At 47.3% G+C, this 14,904-nt stretch overlaps 1 protein-coding gene across 3 annotated transcripts in view; it reads left to right on the forward strand.

The window, feature by feature from the left end:
* The first annotated feature begins 2,519 nt into the window (after positions 1-2,519).
* Cryzl1 (crystallin zeta like 1) overlaps positions 2,520-14,904 on the forward strand; it is a 42,446-nt gene continuing 30,061 nt past the window's right edge. For 2 of the 3 annotated variants that reach the window (XM_028877101.2, XM_037209644.1), the window contains exon 1: positions 2,559-2,765. In XM_028877101.2, the coding sequence (XP_028732934.1) occupies positions 2,640-2,765 (126 nt within the window). In that variant the 5' untranslated portion in view covers positions 2,559-2,639. Of the gene's footprint in view, positions 2,766-14,011; positions 14,084-14,904 lie in introns of all 3 variants that reach the window. The other variant, XM_028877100.1, reaches the window with a different exon arrangement.

The raw sequence follows: 14,904 nt of genomic DNA on the forward strand, positions 1-14,904 counted from the left end.
TTTTGTGGCGGCGGTACCACTCTCCTCAGCAATTTCAACAGACACTTTTTTAGGAAGTATCATTTTTTGACATGCACTCTCAGAAGGGCTTACTGTGGCTTAAAGGTGTTTGAATGTCTTTAGCCCGGCCACCAAATCAGTGTCCCTCACTTCTTAATTTAAGCCCTTCCCAATTTCCTGAGTTCTTTACATATCTCCTACAAAAGATTTTCCTTTTTAAAAAGTTAAGTTATAAGCAAACTAACTCTCTCTCTCTCTCTCTCTCTCTCTCTCTCACACACACACACACACACACACACACACACACACACGCTTCAAGCAAACTAGTAAAAAAAAAATGTAACAGAAATGATAACAATGGTTGTTGAAACGTCTGCACGCTTCACGCTTACGCTAACGTCATCTAAAAATAAGAGTATCCCAACAAATACATTCCTCCTGTTAGAAGCGTTAGTGAAGTGCCCTGCAAAAGCAGCTGGCCTGCTGGCTCCCGGCCCTTGCTCCTGCCCTCACATCCTGTCCACTACATAATCCATGAGTTAGCCTTTCTCTTCATCAGTTCAGCAGGATTAGTAAACCGGCCTTCCCGAAAATAGAATTGATATTTTCCAGAGGCATTTGTTCCTATGCTTTCATTATCTATGCTATTTACTAATCAGACTCTTTTTTCATTCTGTCTTGTTGACCACCTAAGTACCAACAGAAAGATACCAACAGATAAGCACAAAAGAACCGCATCTGGCCAGAGTCTGCATGCATTTACATTTCCAGGCTGTTTTCTGAATACCAGTGATGAGGACAAAGTTGGAAACTTTAACATTCAAGATGCTACCAAACATCTCTACAGCCTCCAGCTGCAGCAAGAAGCCTCTCATCTATTCCTTCAAAAGCAAAGCCTGGAGTCTGAATCACAACAATAGACTGCTCATGAGCAAGCGGATCGGCGAAGTTGTCTTCCAAACCAAAGGCAACCGAAGTGAAGGGAGGTCCAGCCAGCTCCTCCTTGCTTTTCTCCTTCTGGGAATGCAGATTGCATTTCCTGGTCCCCCACAAGAAGGGACCGCAATTGTGCCCTGGGTCCACAGCAGGAACCCGAGTCGGTGCGTGCGCAAGGCAGGGCGAAGCGGCCGACCCCGGGGATGCGCTCTCGCTGCGCGGAGAGCCGCTTTCTGTTTAAATACCATCAGAGGCAGCCCCGGCCGCATCACTTGGGGCCGAACGGCATTGACCGCCCTTCAGTGACAGGGTATTCCAAGCAGGCGCCGGAGAAAAAAGGATGAGCCGGGGACTCGAGGCCGGGGCGAGGCGGGGGGTTGGGGGGGGGGACCGGCGGGCTGCGCGATGCCGCTCCCCCGAGCTCGGGATCCCCGGGAGGCCGGGCCGGCCCGCCACCCTCCGGCGGCCGAGGGCAGAGGGGTCAGCGGTGGAAGGACCGCCCGCCGCGATGCCCCCCTCGGGAGCACCGGCCGCGGCTGCGGACGCCCATTCAGCCCGAGCCCGTCCCGCGGCCGCCGCCGCCGCCGCCGCGGCCCGCCCGCCCGCCCCGCGGCCCCCGGGAGGATGAGAACGACGAGGCAGAGCGGCGACGGCGGCCGCGGGGGACGCGCGCCCGGCCGCGGGACCCGACCCCGGGCGGCCATCGCCGACCCCCCGCCCGCGCGCCAGGCCGCCCGCGTCAGCTCCTCACCTCATCTCCGGGCGGGTGCGCGCGCGCGGCCGCCCCTCGCACAAATCAGTGCAGCCCGCACGCCGCGAGGAGGAACGCAGGGTCCGCAGCCGCGCACACCATCCCCGCCCGCCCGCCCGCTCGCCCGCCTGCTCCCGGCCGTCCCGGAGCCCGCTCGGGGATGCTCCCTTGCGAGCCGCCGTACTACGGAGCAACCAAGCTGCGCGCCCTCCCCGCGCCGCTCCAGTCTCCTCGCCCTCCTTCGCTCCTTTGCTCCCTCGCTCCCGCCTATCTCCTCATCTCCCTCCGCCGCCTTCTCCGCCCCGCCCGCCCAACCCGGTCCCCGCCCACAGGCAGCCCTCCGTCCCGCCCACAGGTGGGCGGGGACAACCGCCTGCCAATCGGACGCCGGAGGCCACGCCTCTTCTCCGCCCCTACACATGACCACGCCTATTGGGTGGGCAAGAAATGGGAAGAGCCAAGGGAAAAAGAGATGTACAGAGTGGCAGCCAGATCAACCAATCAAGTGGTTCAGAGAGCGCTTTTTTTTTTTTTTTCCTCCCCTCCCTTGTCTCTTCCCAAGAAGGCGTAACTAGAGGTTTCTGGTCTGTGCGTGTGGCGATTTTGTTTCACGGTGTGGTGCTTTGCTCTTTTCTGTGCGCGACAGTAGCCTAGGATACATCCAACTAAATTGAAGGTTTTGCAGAAAGAACATGGAGACGAAAGTCGAGGCGAGACAAAGACTGAGGGAAGATGGTAGGGGGTACGGTTGGAATGAGGAAGGGTGTGGCCTCTTACTGTAATTTGCATAAAACGGAACCCATCTCGGCAACACCCAACTTCTCCCTTTTATTGGTAGTCCCTAGGGTGGTGCCTGGCCTCTCCAAGGAGAGGAGCATGCCGGGAGTTGTAGTTCCGGGTTCGGTTGCTATGGCGTTCGTCACAGCCTCCCCCAGATCCGTCGTCCTGCGCTATGACGGGCATTCTGGCCAATGGCAGTACTGTTTGGGCCCGGGGAAGGCGGGCTCTCTGCAGAAGGACTGGGAAGGTGGCGGCGGCGGCAGCGGAGGCGCTGGCGGTTGAGGGTGCTCGGAGGCAGGTGAGCTTAGGAAAGAGCGTTGTGTGTCTCGGGAAATGGGACTTGGGGCGAAAGATGGAGAAGCGCTTGGAGGGACCGTCTAGCCCTGGGGGTGGGTGGGGTGGGGGGTGGGTGCTTCGCACCCCAAGCCGACCTCAGAGCTGCTGCTGCACCTCAGGCCTAGCTCGGCTGAGGCCGCTGGGGGGCGGGGGGCGGGTCGTGTGATCCCAGAGTCGGGGGACGGTGCCGGACCCTCCGCGTTTATGCGGGCCGAGGTCTGGAACCGCTTTGCGCCTGGGTTGAAGCCCCGGCCCCCAGCCGCTTCTCCCTGTAACTGTTCCTGGTGCTCTCTCCGTTACTACTCCCTGTCACCCCTCCTCACCCTCCCCTTGCCTTTCCGGTGAGCAGTTTCCTAAGCCGAGGGTGGGAGTTCTCAGCGGTGTGGCCTTGGGGTCAGGAATTGCCCGCTTCATTGCGCTGTCCAGCGGGATACTTGAACCATGCGAAAGATTATCCGAGCTGGGGTCGTGAGGAGGTGCAGATGCTGATTCTGGATCCGGGCCTGATGGTCCACATTTGTTTTTTTTAAAAAAATGACTTTGAGTATCTGCGTTTTTAACAAGCGCCCAAGTGTTGCTAGTCCACAGTAGCTGTGGTTTTCATTGCCTGTTCAGGACAAGTGTTCTAGGTGTTTAGGTGCTTTTAGATTTCCTGGGAGCCATATTTGGATAGTGAAAAGAAAACATGAAATTAATTTTATGTTTCATTTAAGCCAGTATATCCAAATATTATTTCAACATTTTTTTAAAAAATCAGATATTTAAATGAGATAGTGTATTTTTTATACTAAGTTTTACAGATCGGTTGTGCATTTTACGCTCACAGCATACCTTCATCCTCACTGCACACCACCTGTGGCTATTAGCCGCTATACAAATCCAGATGATACAACGGACCGTTGTAGAAACGCAACTCAACAGTGTTGATCGTGTGATTGCCAGGGGCCACCCCTTTGCTGCTCTGTTACATGGGTTCAGAAGTACTTTCAAGAGTCGATGCTGAGCTTACAAAAATAATAGGAAAAGTAATTAACATTTTTAAAAAGCCAACTTCTGTAATGTGTGCTTTGCATACCATACTCAGGCCTTGCAGCACCCAGTTGCTGGTCTCTATCAGGTACTGCAATGCATAGTTATTTCTGACTAATTTCACTTCATCCCTACTTCTGATCCATCCTGTAGGAGGGAATGAGATGTTCATATTTGAAACGGTGTTCCTCTTATAAAATCAAGCTACCCAAGGTTGGAAAGCTGACTCAGGTTAAGAGCACATGCTAATGCTCCCAAAGGACCATAGTTCCCAGCTTCTAGATGGTGGCTCACAACCCTCTGTAACTCTAGTTCCAGGGGCTCTGAAGCCCTCTTCTGGGCACCAGGGACATGGGGCACACAGGTGATATACATACACCCATACACATACAATTTTTTTTAATTAAGATCAAGCTGTCTCACTGGGCATGGTGGCATATGCCTTTAATACCAGCGCTTGAGAGGCAGGGGCAGGCAGCTCTCTGTGAGTTCAAGGCCAGTCTGGTCTACATAGCAGGACTTGATAGAGACCCTGTCTCAAACAAACAAAAGTCAAGTTGTCTGACATCTGTGGTGAAGTATTTTGGTAGTTGCACAGTTCTCCATACTCCTCAATTACAGTTGAGAAGCTCTGGGCTGAAGAAGAGGTGAAAACTTGAAGGACATTCTTGACCCTCTGGACAAGAAAGAGAATGAGTCTTGACTCATTGTATACCTCTCTGGAAGCTGGGAAAAGCTTGGGAGCTCATGAAATGGTTCACTAGGGGATCACAGTGTTTTCTACCTAGTGCAGGCCTGGACTCCCACTTAGTCCTCCAGCTGAGGCAGGAGGATTGGCAGTTCAGGACCAGCCTGGATAACTTAATGAGACTGTCTCAGAACAGGCAAAAAGAGATAAGGGCCATGGACACATGTTTCCTGGTTGTGTTTGTGTGAATTCTTCCTGTCTCAATAGATAGTCCAGGCTGGCTGGCCTCAGTCGCCCCAGGACCGATGGCTAATTGTGTACCTTTTGTGGACCTACTGTGACACTGAGCTGAGAACTCTAAATATACATGAAAAAATATAGTATTTCTCAAAGTAATTTTCTTCCTTTTTATATATTATGATAGACTTCATGAGATTGTTTCCTCTTTCATTTTTTTTTCCCCATAGAAAGCTCGAGGACAATTTTATTAGAATTTCAAAGAAAAACATAGTATACTGGCAGCCACCAGGAGGAGAGATGTAGGAAATTGATGTCTTCTAAGTTAGATGCAGAGTAGCAGTAGAGCTGGCACTCCCAAGAAGGGAGGTGGGCTTTCTGAGGGAAGATCACCAAAAACCTCCTCTCTCATTGGTAGTAGCCACTGAAATTATAATTTGTATTTCACATCTAAATGTTTCCTCAGGACCCTATCATGAACCGGTGAATTAAGTCATCGTTTACAGATTGCTGTAATATTAATAGGCAGAGATTTTCTCACTGGACTCAAGGGTGAAAGGTTGACTGATTAGGGAAGATCCTCAGTGGTCTGCCTCACCTCTCCTCATCCGTCACATTTCCTCCCTGAGACCCCAGGAGCACATGTGAGAAGCTAGGACACTAATCAGAAAGCTAAGTAAGAGCGTAAGCTTCGGTTTTCTGGAGCACGCCGTATTAAATGGCCATACACTTACTAACAGTCTGGGAGATAATGACCTCCCACCTTGCCAGCCGACCCCTCCCACCCCTTACTGTATTGGCAGGGAAGGATCTGATGTAAGAAGTCCTAGGCATTTTTTTAATTTTATGTGTATGGGTGTTTGCCCATGTGTATTTTAATATACCACATTCATGTCTAGTGCCCTCAGGTGCCAGAAAAGAGCATCAGATCCCCTGGAACTGGAGTTACAAATGGTTGTGAGCCGCCATGTGGTTGCTGGGAATTGAACCTAAGTCCTCTGGATGAGCAGCCAGTGCTCTTAACCACCAAGTTACCTCTCCAGCCCTGAAGTCCGACACTCTTAAGTGAAAATCAGCTTACTAGACCAGGTCTCATGGAGGAGGATGGGAGAAAGCATGAACATTTTCTCTTCTGATTTAACAAACAGGGGTTTGATGGGTGCCTCCCTGCTCAATAGGCACATGCTGAACCCTGTTGAATAGATGAAGCAGCAGCTTGACATCTCTAAGCACATACTCTTAGTTTGTTTGCTTAACTTATAACTTTTCTGCCTCTCAATCTATCTTTAATTCTCAGGTTGCATAAAATGTAGGAATTATGCCACAATGTATAAAGTCAGTCAAGTATGACTTGATAATATTCACAGAGCTGTAGCTTGTCAGCCTGGTTGATTGCACATACCTGTAATTCCAGCACTTGGGAGATGAAGACATAAGGTACAAGAGTTCAAGGTCATTCATGGCTATGTAGCAAGTTTGGAACTAGCCTGGGTTACATGAGACCCCATCTCAAAAAATTAATGATAACAATAATAATAAAAGAAATTGTCATAATTAGAAGAGACCTCAAAAGCCTTCTGGTTCTCTGTCCCACTCACCTGATGCTTGAATCCCTATAACAGTATCCAGCCCATTTAAGTTCTTCTAGGGATAAGGACCACATAACTTCATTTTTCTTTTTTAAATTTAAATTAAAGCCAAGTGTGATGACACATGCCGGTAATCCCAACACATAGAAGATCTTTGCAAATTCAAGTCCAACCTGGTCAAACATAGAGAATTCCAGGCCATCTAGAGCTATATAGCTAGACTCTGTCTAGTAAATACTAAAATGGACAAATGAAATATTCTTACTAGGGCCTGGAAAGAGCTCAGTGGTTAAGTTCACTGACTGTTCTTTATGAAGTATTAGGTTCAATTCCCAGCACCCACATGGCAGCTCACAGCTCTCAGGTGATCCAGTACCTTCTTCTGGCCTCCATAGGCTCCTGCTTACAAGTGGCATACTACCATACTACAAGGAAATCTTGCCAAATGAGGCGGCACACACCTTTAATCCCAGCATTCTGGAAATAGAGGCAAGTGGATCTCTGTGAGTTCCAGGCCAGCTTCGTCTACATGGCAAGTTCCAGGACAGCCAGGGCTACATAGAGAGGCTCTATCTCAGAAAGTAAACAAACAAAACAAAACAACTTTTTTTTAAGTTCCTATAGCACATTATTTGCTGGACTTTCTGTAACTTGGCCAGGATGAAGACACTCAGGCCATCCCCTCTGCCCATCCTGTAATGGACTTCCAGTTACGTGTCTGTTGACTGAGGTTGACTTGGGGCACTTTTGTCCTAAAAGTGTATGTAGGTAAGGGCTAATGAGCAGAGGTTTATTTACAGTCATTAACAGATGAGCTCCTTGGGGAGTAGAGTGTAGCAGGAGACAGCCAGTGTAGTTCATGTTGCTGTTACAACAAAACAGAACCATTTGCAGTCCCCTCCCTTGGCTCTGAAGAAATCCTCGGCAGAGCCCTCCCTCCATCTGAAGGGCTTGCTTGAAGTCCTTCGAGTTTGGTGTTTAATGTATGCCAAGGTGTCTCTCTGTTTGCATAGCTGGATCTTAAGTCAACATCCCTTCTAATTTTCACAAGATTTAGCATGTTTAATATGTGACTTTATAAACATTTAAAATATTGCTAAAATAATATTCATTTATGGATTTATTTTCAATTCTAATATAATTGTAAAAATGTCAGCTCTGTATGCTTCTCGCAGGACATCTCAGCCTCCCTGCCTATCTTTTTTTAAATTTTTTAAATTATTATCATTATTTTATTTTATGTATCTGGTGTTTTGCCAGAATGTAGGTCTGTGTCTGTGGAGAGCACTGGATCCCCTAGGACTGGCGATTCAGACTCTTGTGAACTGTAATATGGGTGCTGGGAATCGAACCTGGGTCCTCGGCTTTACTGATGAGCTGTCTCTCCAGCCCCTACCATTCTAAACATATTTGATGTCGTCGCCGTCGAAAGCTTTATAAGGCAGATGTGGTAGATCAGGTGTTTAAGGCCAGATGAGGCTGTATAGTCAGTTCAGTGATGGCTTGGGCTACACAGGAAGACTTTGTTTCACAAAGAAAAGCACATAAAAAGTTTTAACTATTGTGCTAGAGATGTGACTTAGTGGTACCACACTTAGAGAACATGGATGAGGTTCAGTCTCCAGCACAGCAGATAAATAAATAAATCAATTATGTAGCACTTTTTTGAATTAACAAAGTTTATATTGGGTCATATAATTTTCAGATTATACCATTCTTGGAAATGTCAAGGTACACACTCATCTTTAACTCCTAATTTTATCACATGTACATTTTCTATGTGCAAATATCTTTAAGTTCAGTAAAAATTTTATTAGTGAATTCAAGTCTTTTGTTAACCTGGGCCAGTGCCTAAGAAGCCATGTGGGCCTTGAATATCACCATTCTACAATATTTTTAGTGCTAAAAGCTCAGAATTCTTATTTTTTGAGGGGGCAGAGAAAGTGGTATCATAGTAAAACAAATACTATTTCCTGGTTTTGGTTTCCATTTATCTACCTTTGGAAGACAAAAACAAACCACACCACAAGCTACCCTCTCAGGGCTGTGACAATTGCATCCTGCTCTGGCAGAGGACCCAGTTCCGTTCCCAGCACACGTCGGGGTGGCTCCCACTGCCTGTGACTCCAGCTCCAGAGGGTCCAGGACCTTTTCTGTCCTCTGGGGCATTTCACGCACATGCACAAACAGACGTACACATAATTTGTAAATCACATTTACTTACTAATTGTGTGTAGGTGTGCTACGTGTGCGTATGCAGGTCAGAGGACAGTTTCAAGGATCAGGTCTCTCCTTCCACCTGGGGGGTGTAGGACTGCACTGTCTCCTTCCACCTGGGGACTGTAGGACTGCACTGTCTCCTTCCACCTTAGGGACTGTAGGACCGCACTGTCTCCTTCCACCTGGGGGGTGTAGGACCAGACTGTAGGACCTCACTGTCTCCTTCCACCTTAGGGGGTGTAGGACCGCACTGTCTCCTTCCACCTGGGGACTGTAGGACCTCACTGTCTCCTTCCACCTTGGGGGCTGTAGGACCTCACTGTCTCCTTCCACCTTGGGGGCTGTAGGACCTCACTGTCTCCTTCCACCTTGGGGGCTGTAGGACCTCACTGTCTCCTTCCACCTTGGGGGCTGTAGGACCGGACTGTAGGAACGCACTGTCTCCTTCCACCTTGGGGGCTATAGGACTGAACTTAGGGTTTGTCATGCCTGACAGCAGATGCTTTGACTTGCTAAGCCATCTTGCCAGCCCACACATACACATAATTTAAAATAAAAATTAAGTATTTTTAAAAATATATATATCTTTTCCTTTTCTGGGACTGTGGTGGCGAACACTTTTAATCCCAGTACTCAGGAGGCAGAGACAGGTGGATCTCTGTGATTTCAAGGCTAGCTTGGTCTGTAGAACAAGTTCCAGGACAGACAGGGCTACACAGAGAAACCCTGTCTCCAAAAACAAAACCACACACACACACACACAAGCACCTTTTTCTTTACTTTGTAATGTGGAAAATGGTTTTGAGCCCAGACAGTTCTTAGATTAACTAATCCATATTTTACACACACACACACACACACACACACACACACACACACACACACACACACAAAGAAGATTCTAGGGAGTACAGAATTATCCCCCAGGTCTTTGAAATTAAATCACACTTTAAGGTCCACACAACTACTGACCCAGGCCACACATCAAAGATTCAATAGGCAGAGAAAACAATGGCTTCTAGAGCTACAAAAGGAGGTGTTTTGAACTCAGGGTTTTAGTTAGTATAGAACACCCTGAGGTCCACTTTTAGAAAAGGCAACCCTAGTAGGTCTAAGCTAAATAGGAGCAGAGTTTTGTTTATTTAATAATGGGTATTACTGGCCATGTGGTGCATACCTATAATCCCAGTACAGAGGAGGCAGCCAAAGAATCCAGAGTTCAAGGCCAGGCTATGCTACAAATCAAGGCCTTGTCTCCAAACAAATAAGCCGAAGAATGGGGAAAGACTTGGCACATCCAAGCAATAGCTGGGCAAGCTTACTCGTTAGTAAGTAAATAAAATAACAGTAATCTAAAGTGTGGACAGATGGGATCCATTACCTATCATGCATTAGCTATTCCGGAGGAGGGAGTTGGATCTGGACTTGATTTACTCAGCAGCATCAGTGGGCTAGTGCAGCTTACTCTCAAGGATAAGGCTGTGCCTAGATAACATCGATGTAGTGTTAAGTCATACTGAGTTGATCAAACAAGTTTGTGCTGAAGCACTGTGGGTGGAATAAGGTAGACTAGGAAGAGTAATATGCATTTAGAGAGCCTAGAAAGCTAGGCAGAAGCCAAAATCTGATGTGGGAAATGCATGCTGTGTCTGCATTCAGGTTCTCCCTTCACAGTCTAGCACACACACTGATGCTGATACAGACCTGCTGAACCATGTTTTCACTGTTTTATGAACTGTTGATACCTGATACATAACTCCATGTCTTAAATGTGTGTTTGCAGGTGGTTTCTGCATTTGATTATTTACCTACCAAGCAGTAACCATTACTCAGCTACTCGGTACAACTCTTTTATCAGGATCCTTTAGGTCTACAGAGGCCCTAACACGCCGAGCTGGTTCCATGGGCATGAGATCTATGCAGGTCCCTGGGCCTCGTGTGCTTGATAGTCTGCTATTGCCAACTTGGAAATTCTAGCAATTTCTAGATGAGGTACCACTTTTTGTTGTTGTTGTTGTTTTGTTTTGTTTTTTTATTGTTGTTTTGCTTTGCTTTGGGACCTGCAGATTTAAACAACAGATCTATCAGCAAGTCCTGAGTAGTCAGTCCCACAGGATAAAGCATTGTAGTTCTGGGTGAGTGTATCATGTCAGCAGCTCAGTAGAAACCATTAAAGACTGGGACAGTTCTAAGGAATGACCATCAAGGTTCCAACCCAGCTGGTAATATGAGCTCTTGGGTGACTCTTAATCCCTTTAAGATGCCTCCCTAAGTGGACGGGAGCGCATACATATAATAAATGCAAAAGGTATCTACAGAGGTGTTCTGAACACGGCCATTTGTAACAGCCCCAAGCTGGAAACTTCCAACATGGAACTGGAAACATTCATACAGCGAAGTGATAGACAGCAGTGAGAGCATGGACCACAGCTACCAGCCACCGCGTGAGTGAGGCCCAAAAACATCATACTGGAGAAATTAAGTAAATGTAAAGCAGCGTGATCTCATTCCTACTTCACATGGAGCTAATCGGTCTTAAAATTCAGGCTGTTTCATATCCTGGGGAAGAGGAAGGAAGGTCATAACCCAGCAGAGGCACGTAGAGCTTCAGAAGTTCTAGATGTGGCTGCTCCCACTGGGTCATGAGCATATTCACTTCTGATTAGACAAACTCTCCTAACGGTCTACATGTACTTCTCTGTGTAGTGTATATTTCTGTAAAGTTTACATTTTGGAAAAGTAAACAGTCTGGGCATGGAGGCTCACACCTATAACTCTATCACTCTAGATGCCAAGGAAGTAGAATTACTGGGAATTCAAGGCCAATCTGGGTTACCTAGTGAGTTCTGAGCCCACATGGGACGCAGAGTTCAAAGAAAGAGAGACAGACAGACAGACACAGACCTGTGGAAGCCTTAGAGACACTTTAAGAACTTCCCAGGATATAAGCCACTGGAAATGCTTGTGTTTAAAAAGACTGGAAGATCACTCAGTGGACAAAGACCTTTCTGTCCCAGGGTGAGGACTGGAGTGTGGGTCCCCAGCACTTACAGAATGCCAGGTGGGCATGGCAGCTACTCTGAGTCCCAGAGCAAGCTAACTAGCTAAGCCAAGCCAGTGGGTGAGCTCTGGATTCAAGTGAGAGACCTGGTCTCAGTATATAAGATAAGAGTCATTAAGGAAGATACCCAGTGTCATCCTCTGTCCTCACACATACACACACACATGCAAACATACATACATGTACACAGACTGCATCACATGCAAGGGGTGTTATAGAGGACCTGGGGGTTCAGTGCTTCCTTCACAAGTATTAAGACCCAAGTTTGGGTCTATAACACCCATGTAAATAAGCTAGACATGGCCACCAGCCCTGTAACTCCGGCACCAGAGAGATGGAGACAGGAGGATCTAAGGGGGTGGGATTGTCAGTGTTTATGATGAAACACCATAACCAGAAGCAACTTGGGGAGGAGAGGGTTTATTTCACTCACACTTCCATATAAAATAAAATATCATCAAAAAACAATGAAGGCAGGAACTCAAGCAGGGCAGGAACCTGGAGGCAGGAGCTGATGCAGAGGCCATGGAGGGGTGGTCCTCACTGGATTGCTCCCCATGGCTTGCTCAGCCTGCTTTCTTATAGATCCCCAGGACCACCAGCCCAGGGATGGCATCACCCACAATGGGCTGGGCCCTCCCACATCCATCACTAATTAAGAAAACGCCCTATGGTCTTGCTTACCAGCCCCATGTTGTGGAAGCAATTTCTTTTTTTAATTCTCTCATTATTACATCCCAGCTGCAGTTTCCCCTCCCTCCTCCCTCCCCCCACCTCTTCTCTCCCCCCAGATCCACTCCTCCTCTGTTTCCCTTCAGAAAAAGGGTAGGCTCCCAGAAGTATCAACCAAAACACAGCATGTCAAGTCCTAATGATACTTTGCTATACTTGTAGGTCAGAAGCAATTTCTTATTTAAGGTTCCCTCCTCTCCGGTAACTAGCTTATTTCAAGTTGACGTGAAACTATTCAGCACAAAGTACTCCTTGGCCATCCAGTCTAGATGAATCGGTGAGCTCCAGGTTTGAAGAGAGATCCTGTCTCAAAAAATACGGTGACCGGACATGACAGCTCAAACCTTTGATCCCAGTACTCATGGAGCAGAAACAAGTGGATCTCTGATTTCAAAGCCAGCCAAAGCTTTATAGTGAGACCCTGTCTCCAAAAGACAAGTAAGATGGAAAGAGGAAAGCACCCAATGTCAGCCTCTGGCCTCCAAATGCATGCATGCCCATCCTTACACAGAACTATATACCACAAATGTATATTGAAACCTTAACCACTGAGCCATCTCTCCAGCCCGAAATAAATAAATCTTTAAAAAATTAATTAAAAATCAAAACTAAAAAGGCTTATAGGGTTTGGACATGGTAGCATACCCCTGTAGTCCAAACCTTTAGAAGACTGGGCCAGAAGGAGCCTGAGTTTGGGGTCAGTGTGAATATACAGTGAGACTTATGAAAACAAGGCTGCCCCAGAAGAGTGGCAATCGCAGTCTCAGCCAGTGTCTTGGCCGTGCAGTCTTGCCTTTTAAGTGTGAGAAGGCATCTTAAAGTTACCTTTGAACAGTTTTGGCCTGCCTGTCTGGCCATTGTAAGACTTTTTTGTTGGTCAGTTTTAAATACATACCATAGTTGTTATTGAATAGAAAAGTGAAATCCCCCCCCCTTTTTTTTTTGTCCTTTTAAGACAACATCTGACTATGTAGCCCAGGCTAGCTTCAAGCTTGCAGTTCTCCTTCAGCCTACTGCAGGAGCCAGCCTGTGCCACTGTGCCGGAAACCTGGCCCTTCAGGAGGCACCTGTGATCATACTCATCCCAGACCATTGCCATCCATCTCTCTCTCCCCTCTGCTTGTGAGACAGTGTAGCCCAGGTTGGCCTTCAACTCTGGATCATCCAGCCTCTCCCGCCATAGTACTGGGATCCCAGGCATGCACCAGCACTTCTAACATGGCCTGCTGTTAGTTTTATGGAAGAAAAACTGCTGAACTTGCTTGAGGGTTACATTTACAGTTGCCTTTTTCTCCTTGTCTGGACAATTTTTCCCAATTTATTTTCATTTTCTTAAATAGACTTTATTTATTTGCTTACTTATTTTAATTTTTAAAACTTGCTTAAATTTTTGCTTTATGCATATGGGTGTTTAGCCTGCATATATTTCTGTGTACCATGTGCATGCCTAGTGCCCAAGGAGGCCAGAAGAAGGCCTTAGATCTCCTGGACTGGAGTTAAAAATGGTTGTGTGCTGCCATACGGGTCCTAGGAATTGAACCTGGATCCCTGGGTCCCCTGAAAGAGCAATAAGTTCTCCTAACCACTGAGCTATCTCCAGCCCTTAAGAAGACTGCTTTCTTTTTTAACTTGTATTTGTTTGTTTATTATAGGTAACTATGAAGGGCTTGTATTTTCAACAGAGTTCCACAAATGAAGAAATAACATTTCTATTTCAAGAAAGGGTATGAATAAATTATTTCATCATTAATTGAGACAAGATAATGTTTGTTTGGCTTTGGTTGCTATGAGAAAATGCTCAGGCAAAAGCAGCCTGGAGGAGAAAGGACTTATTTACCTCCCTGGTCCAGGTTAGAGTCTTCCCTACCATAACAGGGAAGTCACAGCAGCGGGAGGCAGCCCGGCCCGTTGCATCCAGAGCAAGGGGTGAGTGCAAGCTGCTGGCCAGCTCCCTTCCTCACCCAGTGCAGGACCAGCCGTAGAATGGTGTAGAACAGTGCCATCCGGTGCCGTCTACCGGGGATAAGTCTGCTCGTTTTTTTAAATGCAATCAAGGTCCTTCCCACAGGCACACTCGAAGCTCTGTCTCCACGTGATCCTACATTTTGTCTAGTTAACACTATTAGCACTAATGGTTACAGTAAGGATGCACTTTTAAAAGTGTGTGTGTGGGGGGTGATCATGCACATGCCATGACATACATGTGGAAGTCAGAGGACAAGTCTTTGCAGTCAGTTCTCTTACCTTTACATGAGTTCCAGGAACCAAACTCCAGTTACCAGGCTTGTGGGCAAGTACCTTTACCCACACGGCTAGAGCCGTCCACGTACCCCAGACTCACTTTACATTTGTTACTAGTTACTTTAAGTGGAACTGAGCGAGCACAAGCTTAAGCTGCCTCCCCTATGCATTACTTACATTACTTTCTCTTGACTGTGTGAGAACGGTAGCTCCCACTGTAGTGTAGCTGGAGTTTCAGAAGAGCTGCTGCAGGGCTGGGACATGGCTCAGCAGCACCCATGGCGGGCGGCTCACAACCACCTGC

The sequence above is a fragment of the Peromyscus leucopus genome, chromosome 12 (genome assembly GCF_004664715.2).
Source record: "Peromyscus leucopus breed LL Stock chromosome 12, UCI_PerLeu_2.1, whole genome shotgun sequence".
Taxonomy (NCBI): Eukaryota; Metazoa; Chordata; class Mammalia; order Rodentia; family Cricetidae; genus Peromyscus; species Peromyscus leucopus.